The following is a 12616-nucleotide window of genomic DNA, read 5'->3' as shown; positions in this document are numbered from 1 at the left end:
CAAGAGGGCAGACGCAGAGAGAGGGATGATACTGAAACAAGGAGTTTGGAGAGAGCTGTCTAAGCCCAAGGTCTGCAAGCAAGACTAGGGCAAGCCCTGCCTCTGGTGACTTGGCTTCCCAGGTCACTATGGGATGGAAGGGGACCTTCTGCTGAAGATCTCTCATGGACGGACGTCCCCACCGCAGACATGTAGAGCTCCTCCAAGGGGGTTACTCCGGGTGCCTCGGTGGAGGGCAGAGGTGGCTCTAGGCCTGAAAGACCTAGATGAAGGGTGGGCAGTGAGGGTTGTGGTGTTTCTCTTCCCAAGTCACCATTATGCGTGAGGAAGCTCCGCTTCCCTGGCAATGGCCAAACATCTGCCTGCCGTTGGGAAGCCCCAGGGAGCTCCCTTCGGGAGTCTCTGTGGCGCAATCGGTTAGCGCGTTCGGCTGTTAACCGAAAGGTTGGTGGTTCGAGCCCACCCAGGGACGCCTCTCCCCTCTTGCTTGCCTATGCCACAGCCTTCTAACATTTAAGGTCCCTTCCAACCCAAAGCGTCCTATGGCTCTAGAAAAAAACACAGGCTCTTCAGTCCCCTCAGCAAAGCCAGAGGAGGGAAAGAAAACTGATGGCAGCAGTTCCTTATTCTGATTTGCCTGCCCAGCTTGGGGAGCAGGGCTTAGCTCCCACCTGGGCTCAACCCACCACATAATTTGCCTTAGTTCTACTTTCACTAAAGACAGTAACAGTAGCGTGCTCTAAAAACATTTCTTCTTCTTGATGGTCATAAGACTCATTTCTCTACTCTTAGTAAACTTAATGGCTTTAATGTTCTGCCTTTCACCTGACTTGATCCCCACCCACTGCTGCCTGTTCTTCTCCAGACTCCTGCCTTCAGGCACAAGGGCCTGGGACACCCCACCAGTATCAGTCCCCTGCCTAAGGAAAAGTCTTCTCCTCTGGAGCTCAAGGCTCCGCCACTTGCTCTCCTCACCCCCCCGGCATCTGGGACCCCACCATCTCATGGTCACTACAGCCAAGGATGACACTGATTATCACATCCCTGTCCACATCTTCCTTGTTTGCCAGTACTGGAGCCAGGTGAAGCACCCAGGGCCCTTGCTGGCCCACCTAGGAGCTGTCTGAAGAAGTTGTCCCGAGATCCTCCAGACTGTTTGCACCCTGTTCGACCCGGTCCATGAATGCCAGGGCAATTACAGTCCCCAACAGGAACTGGCTCATTGACCTGCAGTCTTCCTTGGGCTGCTGACAGAAGACTTTTCCTGCTTCCTCACCCGCATGGAGAGGTTCAGAACTGCCAGCATGATGTCACCCTTACTGCTTCCTCTAATCCTCAGTGACAGAAGCTAACCCATCCTGGAAGAGCTCCATACATCTGAGCTGCCCCTTCACACAGGGCCAGCCCCACGCTCACCTTCCCTGGCACTCTCTTCTGCAGAGCCTCTATCCCTCTTTTGCAGCACCCCAGGTGAGCAAGCTGTCCCACCACGTCTAATTTCATCCAAAACCTTCACAATGCTGTGAGGCTCCAGCTCCTCCTGCCTGGGCACGTTTGGGCTGCAGCATCTCAGCCGTGGCACCGGGGCTGGGCACAGACTCCTTGCAGGCAGGTACAGTAACAGGGACCCAAGGACCCCACGCTGCTTCACACGCTCGAGTGTTTGACAGATGTTCATGCAACAAGGAACTGAGCTGCCCACAGACTGCCCTGCTGTCTGCAAGGCCAGAGAAGCGCGGCTGGGGAATGACACCGTGTCCAGAGAGGCGTTTGGTGACTCTGCAGAAACTCTGCAGGGCTGTGGGCCTTGTAGGACAAACTCCAGGAAGGAGAGAGTGCTGCAGAGAAAGTGTTTGGAGGTGGACACCTTCTGGTCCGTCCCCACTGTGACTGTGGACATTACCATCATCATCTTCCTTCTGCACGCCATCAGGCATGGGAGGAGAGGTTCAGAGAGAGGAGAACAGTCCAGGGTGGAGAACACAAGCACAGGGCTGGGCACCCTGCTGTGGCCTGCCTCCTTGTCCTGCGGCACCACCAAGGGATGGACCTTGCGTCTGTGGCATGGTGTTGCTGTTCAGGCGATGGCAGACAGGCACCGGACCCCTTTGGGAGGCCCTGGGGTGCCTGCCCCACACCAGCTCCACCAGGGCACGGCTCCCCTGGAGGTCCTGTGCTGTGTTTGCCTGCTGAGTGCAGGTGTATTTGGCACTCTAGGCACCTGGCGTGGCACTGGAGGCTTTTTTCTTAATGCCATTAAGTAAATGAAAATAAATAAGGTGTCTTCAGCACAGGGATGTGGATGTGTCTTAACTTTGCCATGACTGGTACTCTAGTAAATGCAGTGGAGAGAGACACTCCCGGGTCTCCTTCTGGTGCGCCCCTGTGCTTGGTCAGCCCAAGAGCTCCGTGTGCTCCAGAGATATATGTGACAAGGTGCATTCAGGTGCCCTGAATGTACAGGTCCGGTGTCATGCAGGATGGCCAAGGATATCCCCATTCCCCCTCCGGACCTCAGCTGACGCTCAGGAAGGATGTGGGTATTCTCAGAGATTTTCCACCGGAGCTTGCAAACGGTTGCATACGTCTTGGACAAACCCTGGCCCCTCAGTCATCAGCAAGTGTCTGTGGGTGAACAATCGAGTGCCCACAGTACAAAGACCAGAGAATCAGAGCAGGGGCTCACCTGCAGGCAATGCTTTTGTGCCCCCGGAATTGAAGCAAGAGGAATCCCAGCTCCTCTGGCTGTGTGGGGTGTATGGGGGGAGCTGAATCCTGCTTCTTCCAGCTGGGGATGACATGCCTGCATTGCCTCAGCTGAACAACAGCTCTGCAAAGGGGAAGCCAAACCCTCCCTGCCTGAGTGTCCTTTTTGTTACGGGACAGGAACGGCGGTGTCCAGAGGGGAACGTCGATGCCTCTCGCAGACAACCACGCTCTGTTAGGACAATTTCTGCCGCAGGAATCAGTCCCTCTCCGCTGTTGAGAGAAACCACCACAGCTCATAACCCAGTAAGTCTCTGGCTGCAGGGCAATATACCGGAGTTTCCTGGAGGGGTCTCCTACAGCTGGCACATCCCAGAGCAGATAGGATCTGGCAGGATGGCTCTCAGGGTTTCTTTCGCGTGGAGGAGGATGTGCAGCAGAGCAGGGCTTCCCTGCTGCAGCCTCTGAGGGACAGGGCATCACAGGTCCCTTTTCCCAGGGTTGACTGCAGGGCTGTGAAGCCGGGCGTGCACCCAGGGGTGCCCAGGGCTGTCCTTCAGAGCAGGGTCCCTGCACCCCAGGGCTCTGTGTGCCGGGGCTCTGCTCCCCACGGCACTCTGGGGAGAAGCTGTGGGTGGTAGGAGCAACCCCCGGCAGGGCAGGGTCCTTCTGCTGTTGGGAGGGTGCTGCAGGGATCAGGTCTGTTCACAGATCCAGATCAGCCCTAGGACATTTCTGAGGGGAGTTTTCACAAGAGTTGTCGATGCAGCATTTATTATAAAGACAAAGAGCTTTCCTGAGTTTCCACTTTCAATTTCCCACTGCTGCTGAGGGTTGGGGAGAGGAGAGAAATGGGAAAGGAGATCACAGAGTCACGGAGCAGGAAGATGCTGAGCAGCCTTCCCCTGTGACAGGTGCCTCTCAGGTGAGTGAGGATGTGCATGTAGTGATAGTCCCCCCTGCCCCTCTGTCGTGACCACGTCTGCAGCCGAAGGGCAGATGGAGGGCAATAGTTTGGAAGGCAGGTTCTGTCCCAGTGGTGACTCATTCAGACCCGGTCACCTCTGTTCAAAAGGGTAAAACCAGAAAAAGGAAATCCCTCCCAGGGCACATTTCCAGAGGCAGGTGGCCCAAGTGCTAATGTCATTTCTCCCTTCAGGACGTAGAGACTGTTCCCACAGGGGCATTTCATCCAGGCTCCTGCACTCAGCCCAGGGTGTCTCTTGTCAGTGACCACCTTGAAATACGGGGCTTTTTGCTGCTTCTGTCTGCCAGCTGCTGTAGAGCGGGTCTGACTCCTGAGGAGCCCATCGGATGAGGCTCCTCCTCCTCATGGCACAGTCAGCCAGAGTAAATCAGAACAAAATCAGAACTGCCGTCCCTTTGTACTCGGCACTGGTGAGACCACACCTCCAATACTGTGTTGAGTTTTGGGTGCCTCAATACAAGAAAGACATTGCGGTGCTGGAGTGCGTCCAGAGAAGGGCAACGAAGCTGGTGAAGGGTCTAGAGAACAATTCTTATGAGGATCAGCTGAGGGAACTGGGATTTTTTAGTCTGGAGAAGAGGATGCTGAGGGGAGACCTTATCGCTCTCTACAACTACCTGAAAGGAGGTTGTAGCAAGGTGGGGGTCATTCTCTTTTCCCAGGAAATAAGTGATAGGACAAGAGGAAACAGCCTGAAGTTGGACCAGGGGAGGTTTAGATTGGATATTAGGAAAAATTTATTCACTGAAAGTGTTGTCAAGCATTGGAGCAGGCTCACCAGGGAAGTAGTTGAGTCACCATCCCTGGATGTATTTAAAAGATGTGTAGATGTGGTGCTTAGGGACCTGGTTTACTGATGGACTTGGCAGTGTTAGGTTTACGGTTGGAGTCAGTGATCTTAAGGATCTTTTCCAACCTAAATGATTCTATGATTCTGTGACTGGGGGGAGCAGCATGAAGTTCCTCTTGAGAAGGGCAGAAACAATGTGGGCGGTTTCTCTGAGAAACAGAACAGGTTTTCCTCAGAGAAGCCTGCATTGACTTGTCCATGTATTTTTCTCCTGGTACGGCACGCAAATCCCAAAGGCAGCAAATGTCCAACAGCAGCTCCATCACCCAGTTCCTCCTCCTGGCATTCGCAGACACGCGGGAGCTGCAGCTCTTGCACTTTGGGCTCTTCCTGGGCATCTACCTGGCTGCTCTCCTGGGCAATGGGCTCATCATCATCGCTGTAGCCTGCGACCAGCACCTCCACACCCCCATGTACTTCTTCCTCCTCAACCTCTCCCTCCTCGACCTGGGCTCTATCTCCACCACTCTTCCCAAATCCATGGCCAATGCCCTTTTGGATACCAGGGCCATTTCCTATGCAGGATGTTCTGCCCAGGTCTTTCTGTTTGTCTTTGTGATGTCCTCAGAGTTTTCTCTCCTCACTGTCATGGCCTATGACCGCTTCATTACCATCTGCAAACCCCTGCACTATGGGACCCTCCTGGGCAGCAGAGCTTGTGCCAACATGGCAGCAGCTGCCTGGGGCAGTGGTTTCCTCTATGCCGTGCTGCACACTGCCAATACATTTTCACTGCTGCTCTGCCAAGGCAATGCCGTGAACCAGTTCTTCTGTGAAATTCCCCAGATCCTCAAGCTCTCCTGCTCAGACTCCTACCTCAGGGAAGTTGGGCTTCTTGTGGTTAGTGCTCTCGTATTTTGGGGCTGTTTTGTTTTCATTGTGCTGTCCTATGTGCAGATCTTCAGGGCTGTGCTGAGGATCCCCTCTGAGCAGGGACGCCACAAAGCCTTTTCCACGTGCCTGCCTCACCTGGCCGTGGTCTCTCTTTTTCTCAGCACTGGCATGTTTGCCTACCTGAAGCCCCCCTCCATCTCTTCCCCATCCCTGGACCTGGTCATGGCAGATCTGTACTCCGTGGTGCCCCCAGCAGTGAACCCCCTCATCTACAGCATGAGGAACCGGGAGCTCAAGGATGCCATTAGGAAACTGATTTCATCAACACCTTTGTAGTAGTGATAAACTTCCCATCTCTCTCCAGAAATGTCTTGCAGGCTATCCCATAGAAGTCTTGACCTTCTTCTTCTTCTTCTTCTTCTCATTATAATTTCTCTTTAGAATGTGACTACAGCAATGTTTGTTTTCTCCTACTGAGGCGTGAACTTGCTCTCTGTCACCTGGAGCCGGTATAAAGGTGTCGACTACTGGGTCAGAGTTGAATCCCTCATAGCATCTAACAGAATGGGATCTCCTGTGTGCCATGGGCTTTTCTTCCAATGCTGGTGTCAGGAGTAGGCATGAGCGATTGCACCCCCAGAAGGACGTTGGTCAGGATTCTGCATGGCTGCAGGAGCAGAAACCTGTCAGTCACGCTGTTACCCGTTAGCAACTGAGGAAGGGATTTCAGACTCACCCATCAGTGTCTGGTGACAGTGGAGGCAATGACTGGTCACTGTGTTTCATACTTGGGGTTCTCCCCTATTGACTTGGCAGACGACATCATTCTCGAGGGTAACTGGAGCTGCCTGGAGAGCCTGAGGGATCTCCAGGGACAGTGCATGCCTCCAGTAGGCAGTGAGTAGAGCCCCACGAATTGAGAGATCACCGAAGGTGGAGACACCCACAGGTAAAGTGTGGAACTGAGGTATCCCTGGGGAAAGAAGAACTCTGCAATCCCAGGGGAGGCAGCAGGGACCTGGCAGTTTGGCGAAGGTAGGCTGGAGAACGATTAATGTCACCCTTATGCAGCGGAGGCCCACTCACGTGTAGTGTTAATGCACAAGAAGGACTTGGGTCCCTCAGAATCATTCCATCAGGGCTTGCAGACACTTCTACATGTCTTGGACCACCCCGGCACCTCAAAAGCCTCCAGGTCTTTAGCATAAGCAGCTAACTGCCACCCTCCCTCCCCACTGATTAAAGAGGATATTCAGACCAGGGGCTCACATACAAGCACCTCTTTTGTGCACTCTTGAACTGTGGCAGGAGGAATCCCAGCTCCTGTGGGCCTGTGGGGTGCGTGGGGGGAGTTGAATACCCATCCAGGCCAAGGGTTTCTAACCAGTGGTAGGATATCTGCCTTGGCTCAGCTGAATCACTGCCCTACTGTCCTGGTTTCAGCTGGGACAGAGTTAATTTTCTTTCTAGTAGCTGGTAGAGTGTTGTGGTTTGGGTTCAGTATGAGAAGAATATTGATAACACACTGATGTTTTCAGTTGTTGCTAAAGTAGCGTTTAGTCTAAAGTCAAGGAGTTTTCAGCTTCTCATGCCCAGCCAGTGAGAAAGCTGGAGGGGCACAAGAAGTTGGCACAGGACGCAGCCAGGGCAGCTGACCCCAGCTGGCCAAAGGGATATTCCATACCATGTGACGTCATGCCCAGTATATAAACTGGGGGGAGTGGGGGTGGGGGGATCACCGCTTAGGGACTAATTGGGCATCGGTTGGCGGGTGGGGAGCAATTGCATTGTGCATCACTTGCATATTCCAATCCTTTTATTATTATAGTCATTTTATTATTGTTATTATTAGTTTCTTCCTTTCTGTTCTATTAAACTGTTCTTATCTCAACCCACAAGTCTTACCTTTGTTTTCGTCTTACCTTTTTTTTCCCCGATTCCCTCCCCATCCCTCTGGGTGGTGGGGGAGTGAGTGAGTGGCTGTGTGGTGCTTAGTTGCTGGCTGGGGTTAAACCACAACACCTACACAGGGGAAAATGTACCTCTGGCTGCCACTGCCTAGGTGTCCAGCCAAGAAAAGTAAAAGAAGTAGGGGTTAACAGAGGAAGAATCTCCACCTCTCTTTGGTACCCCTTCTCTGATAAGCCAAATCACACTGCTGGAATTAGCTGCTCTCTGCTCTTTGGAGAAGGAGCTCAAGGAGGCACTGAGCAAATGGATTTCATAGCCATTTTTCACCTGTAATAACTTGCTAAGCCCTGTGTAGTCATGACACCCGTGGTATCTCAGGTCAGTTCTGCATTCTGCTTGGTGTTCATTGCTATTGTTGTCTATGTGATCCTCATGTTCATAGAGAAATGTCTGGATTCATCCCAACTCTGCTAATGCATAAACCTGTTGTGTCTGACCTTGAAGCATGTTGCGTATGTTTACAACATTGTCACAGCTGACTCCCCAGTACTATCTCGTTAAAAAATGTCATCTCACTGCAGAGATCTTCAGGGCAGGTCCTGAAGACCGGGCTATAATTCAAAAGATCATGCAAAGAATACAGGGAATAAATAGCACCCAAAAAGATCCTCTGGCTTGGCTTTGGTTCCCCAGTGGCCTGAAGGATGAGCTCAGCATCCTAGAGTGATATGATGGGGACCCAGGTCTGGATCCAGGGCTCAGGTGTCAGTGCCTAGTGCAAACAGAGGTGGACAATTGTCTCATAGTTACCTGCCTTGAGCTGCCACACGTGCTCTAGAGCTAATCGCAGACACTCATCCTTCTGGAGAGGAACCGCGAGAGCTCAGGGGCTCTGCAGGGACCGTGTGAGCCCAGGGGTGAGCAGGGAGCTTCACAAAATGAGAAACCATCCAAAGTGTAGTCTTAAAAAGGGAAAGCACTAAATGCGAGTGTGCAACAGGAATTGAGGACTCTGCAATCCCAGGAGAGGCAGCAAGCAGGAAGAGTCGTTGATTCCCTCAGTGGTAGAGAGGCCTTACAGAGACATCTCGATAGATTAGAGTGCTCGGCAATCACCAACCATATGACATTCAACAAGGGCAAATGCTCAATTCTGCACCTGGAATGGTGTAATACTGGAGGTGCATATAGTCTGGGGGACAAGAGGCTGGAATGCATCCCTGTAGAAAGGGATCCGGGGCTTTTGATGGATGGTAAGCTCAATATAAGTCAACAATGTGCCCTGGTGGCCAAAAGGGCCAACCATGTCCTGGGGTGCATTAAGCACTGTATAGCTAAGCAGTCAAAAGAAGTGATTGTCCCCCTATACTCAGCATCAGTGTGGCCTCACCTCAAGTCCTACGTGCAGTTTTGGGCTCCACAATATAAGAAGGGTATAAAAATATTAGCATGTGTCCAAAGGAGGGCAACAAAGATGGTGAAAGGACTAGAGGGCATGACTTATGACGAGTGGCTGAGGATACCAAGTTTGTTCAGATTAGAGAAGAGGAGACTGAGGGGTGTCCTCATTGCTGTCTACAACTTCCTCATGAGGGAGATGGAGAGAGAGGTGCTGATTTCTTCTCTCTGGTGTCCAGTGATAAGACACGAGGGAGTGCCTTAACACTGCATCAGGGAAAGTTCAGACTGGATATTAGGAAAAAAGTTCTTCACTGAGAGGGTGGTCAAGCACTGGAACAAGCTCCCCAGGGAAGTGATGATGGCCCCAAGTCTGTTGGTGTTCAAGAAGTGTTTGGACAATGCTCTTGGATATGTAGTTTAACCTTTAGGTTGCCCTGTGTGGAGTTGGGAGTTGGACTTAATGATCCTCATGCTTTCCTTGCAACTCAGGATATTCTATGATTCGATTATTCTTTTATAAGATTTGGGGTATAGCCACAAAACCCATCCCTCCAAAAAAGCCTGAGCCTGACTGTCCCTTCCCACAGCAGGGGCAAAGGATAGCAGTGGAGGGTGCTGCAAGCCCACTGAGTCCAAGGCAGATGAGGACTTTGTCTGCAACGGTAAATGATAACAGAAGAGGAAGAGATATTTTTTTTCCCTCAGTCTCTGCAAGGAAGAAATAACTAAAAGTGCCTGATTGATCCTAGTCATTGCTTAGGAAAAATCCTTGAGTCTTGAGTTCAGCACACATCCATTACTGAGAATTGCCAATGGTATTTTTGGCATGCCTAAGAGAAATAGATCAGCTCTTAATTATGTCCATTGCAACCACTTAACAATGCCTATCACTGGTGTGGACACAGCAGTCCTTAGGTGGATTAATGAATATGCACCGCCCCCTCCATAAGAGCTGGTAGCTGCTGTCCCCTTGCCCAAAGGGACAGGAGGGCTAGGACTATCAGAGAGGCTGGTGATGCCTCCAGCCACAAGGGCTGCAAGCCTGCTCCACACCTGAATATCCTTCTGGCCAGTGCAGGTATGGTTTCTGGCTCATTTTTCCCCTGGCTCCACAGTTTTCCTTTCTGCATCCTTATTTTCCAGTGCTGGGGACTGGAGGGGAGGAGAGGGAGAGGTCCTGTAGCAGGACCCTGCACACAGCCCTGCTGTCCTGGCATGCATTAACCCTTGCAGAAGGAAGAAGGTCTGAGTTGCCTTCATACAAAACCCCTTTGCATCACTGCCCTTTGTATGAGGAAGGAAACATGCCATCTATGTCCACCACTATCCCAGGGCAAATGGTTCCCTCGTTCCTGGGGAGAGCTAAGACTCTTCTCCACGTGTCTCCTCTTGGAAACTACTGCAGCACCGGCAGCTGTTTACACATGCTCCCCTTGCTGGAATAACCCCGACTTGGGGTCAAGGATTGCCATGGGTTTGCAGTGGGAGTTAGCTGTGCTGCTCAAACCCTGTTTTACCTGCTTTTCTTCTCCATCCACTCAGCACAGCATTGCCAGCAGCTCCAGCGCTTCAGCTTATACAGCTTTTCACATGTCACTGAGAGCTAACACACCCCTTGTATGAGTGAGAGGCTCTGAAATGATGTTTCCTTCCTTGCAGGTCTCAGGAGGTCTTTCAGTCACGTTCCCAAAATCACAGCTTACAAGAAAGACTTCACAGACCCTCCTCCACCCCTCTATCTCCAGGCTGTAACTTTCCTGCCCTTGCAGTGATTGCCTGCAGCGTGCTTGCACGTAGGTAGGTGTTGCCACTTTCTCCACTGTGAAGATGAGAAATGGGACTTCCCCAAAGGGGACGGTGCTTTCTAGGTGAGCTCCAGCCACTGTGCCATCAGAGCTCCCCAGATCACAGAGAAGGAGCCATGTGTCCTTGAGCTACCTGTGCGCTCTCGGGAGCTGCAGCAAGACCAGGAACTGCCCACAGCGCCCACCAGCCGTTGCGTGTCCCAAGCCAACGCACAACACTGTTGTTGTCCCAGGAGGACAACCAACACTGCAAGCACAGAGGCCAGGAAAGGGGTTTTGTGAGGCACACTCGAGCAAAAATTCTCTTTGTCACAGCAGCAGGCCACCTTGTACTTTCTGTGACCCGGGTGCTGTTTTTCTTGCTGCCTGATGTCTGGAGAAAACCTTTCATTTCCATGGGGAACAACAACCAAACCCTCGCCACAGACTTCATCTTCCTGGGTTTCTCCAGCCTCGCGGAACTGCAGAAGCTGCTTCTTGTGGTGTTTTTGCCGCTGTACCTGGTCACTCTGAGCATGAATACCACTATAATGATTATCATATGGGCTGATCGGAGCCTTCACACACCCATGTACTTTTTCCTTTGCGTCTTGTCATTTTCCGAGACTTGCTACACCTTCGTCATTGTCCCCAAGATGCTGGTAGACTTGATAGCAGAGAGAAAAACCATTTCCTTCCTAGGCTGTGCTGTACAAATGTACTTCTTCCTTTTCTTGGGGTGCTCCCACTCTTTCCTCCTGGCAGCCATGGGCTACGACCGCTGCGTTGCCATCTGCCACCCCCTGCACTACAACAGAATCATGACTTGGCGAGTGTGTGCTCAGCTGGTGGTTGCTTCTGCTCTGAGCGGCTTTCTGGTTGCCCAGGTGGTTACCCCCTTGATATTTTGTTTGCCTTTCCATACATCCAGGAAACTCAACCATTTCTTCTGTGACATCTCCCCTGTCCTCCGAGTGGCCTTTACTCACACAAACCTCAGTGAGGCCATTATCTTCACCCTGGGTATCTCTGTCCTTACAATCCCACTGATGCTGATCCTTATTTCATACCTCTTTGTTGTCCTAGCCATCCTGCAGATCCCTTCAGCTGCAGGGAGGCACAAAGCCTTCTCCACCTGCAGTGCTCACCTGATAGTAGTGATTGTTCATTACGGCTGTGCCTCCTTCATCTACCTGAGACCCGACTCCAGCTACTCGTCGGATCAGGATGCATTGATCTCTGTCACTTATACCATCCTCACTCCCCTGCTCAACCCTATGATTTACAGCCTAAGGAACAAGGATGTCAAAATGGCTCTTCAAAAAGCAATCAGGAAAAACATACTATCTCAGAAAGTTTTCCAGTGAAGAGGTTAAGATGAGCTGCTTCCTGACCAGGTATTTTCAGCCAACAACTTCCAAAAAACCATCACCCCTTTTCCCTACATCCTTTTTTGCTCACGGAGAAGCTTTCAGGAATGACATGACAGCTAATCATGGCTGCTAAGAACCTGACATTAACAATCAACAAATTCGAGTCACAGTGAGACTGGAAACATGACTTTCAGTGAAACACAATTTTTTTTTAAATTTAGAAACCCACAGTTTCACTCCAGTGACAGTAGTTTCTTAGGTACAACTTTTTCACATGAGCCATTTACTAAATAAAAAGAATAGATGTTGAAATAATTTCACAGTGAAACTCCTGGGTTTTAAGATGGCAAACTCAGGACCATGTTTGTATTGTGTATCAAGATACCACTGAACTCTGACACCTGCCCATCTGCATGGTATTGTAGTGCCCATCAACAAAGCCTGCAGGGCCACTAAACTACTTCAGCTTGTATCAGCCTGCTGTGGGCTAAACTTATCCACACAGCCATAAACCAAACCTCAGCTGATATGTTCACTTGCTGACCTGTGGGAAGCTGACCACAACCCTAAGATCTTAGACGCTTGCAAAGCATGTGTCCACCAGCTTGAGTGAGGATGAGAACATCTGTTGAGATGGACCTACAGAGTGGCTCTTCAGGAACAGTGCTCTTAGAAAAATGACTGAACGGGACCTCCATAGGTGCATGGTTTTCCTCCACAATAGTGGGGTTCTCCTTAAATCAATGGAGCCACCTGGGAAAGTGAAATT

General features: G+C 51.2%; 2 protein-coding genes and 1 non-coding gene across 3 annotated transcripts; all 3 read left to right on the top strand.

The window, feature by feature from the left end:
• The first annotated feature begins 398 nt into the window (after positions 1-398).
• On the top strand, positions 399-472 carry TRNAN-GUU (transfer RNA asparagine (anticodon GUU)). Its single transcript has one exon. It is a non-coding gene; the product is annotated as a tRNA-Asn (tRNA).
• Positions 473-4775: 4303 nt separating this feature from the next.
• Positions 4776-5714, top strand: LOC128147104 (olfactory receptor 14C36-like). Its single transcript, XM_052799344.1, has one exon. It carries the CDS (start codon positions 4788-4790, stop codon positions 5712-5714), a length of 927 nt encoding a protein of 308 aa, XP_052655304.1. The 5' UTR covers positions 4776-4787.
• Positions 5715-10890: 5176 nt separating this feature from the next.
• Positions 10891-11841, top strand: LOC128147335 (olfactory receptor 10K2-like). The gene has a single exon (XM_052799801.1). It carries the CDS (start codon positions 10891-10893, stop codon positions 11839-11841), a length of 951 nt encoding a protein of 316 aa, XP_052655761.1.
• Positions 11842-12616: the final 775 nt, after the last annotated feature.

This window comes from Harpia harpyja, chromosome 10 (assembly GCF_026419915.1).
Source record: "Harpia harpyja isolate bHarHar1 chromosome 10, bHarHar1 primary haplotype, whole genome shotgun sequence".
NCBI lineage: Eukaryota > Metazoa > Chordata > Aves > Accipitriformes > Accipitridae > Harpia > Harpia harpyja.
This window is presented reverse-complemented; position numbering and strand designations above follow the sequence as displayed.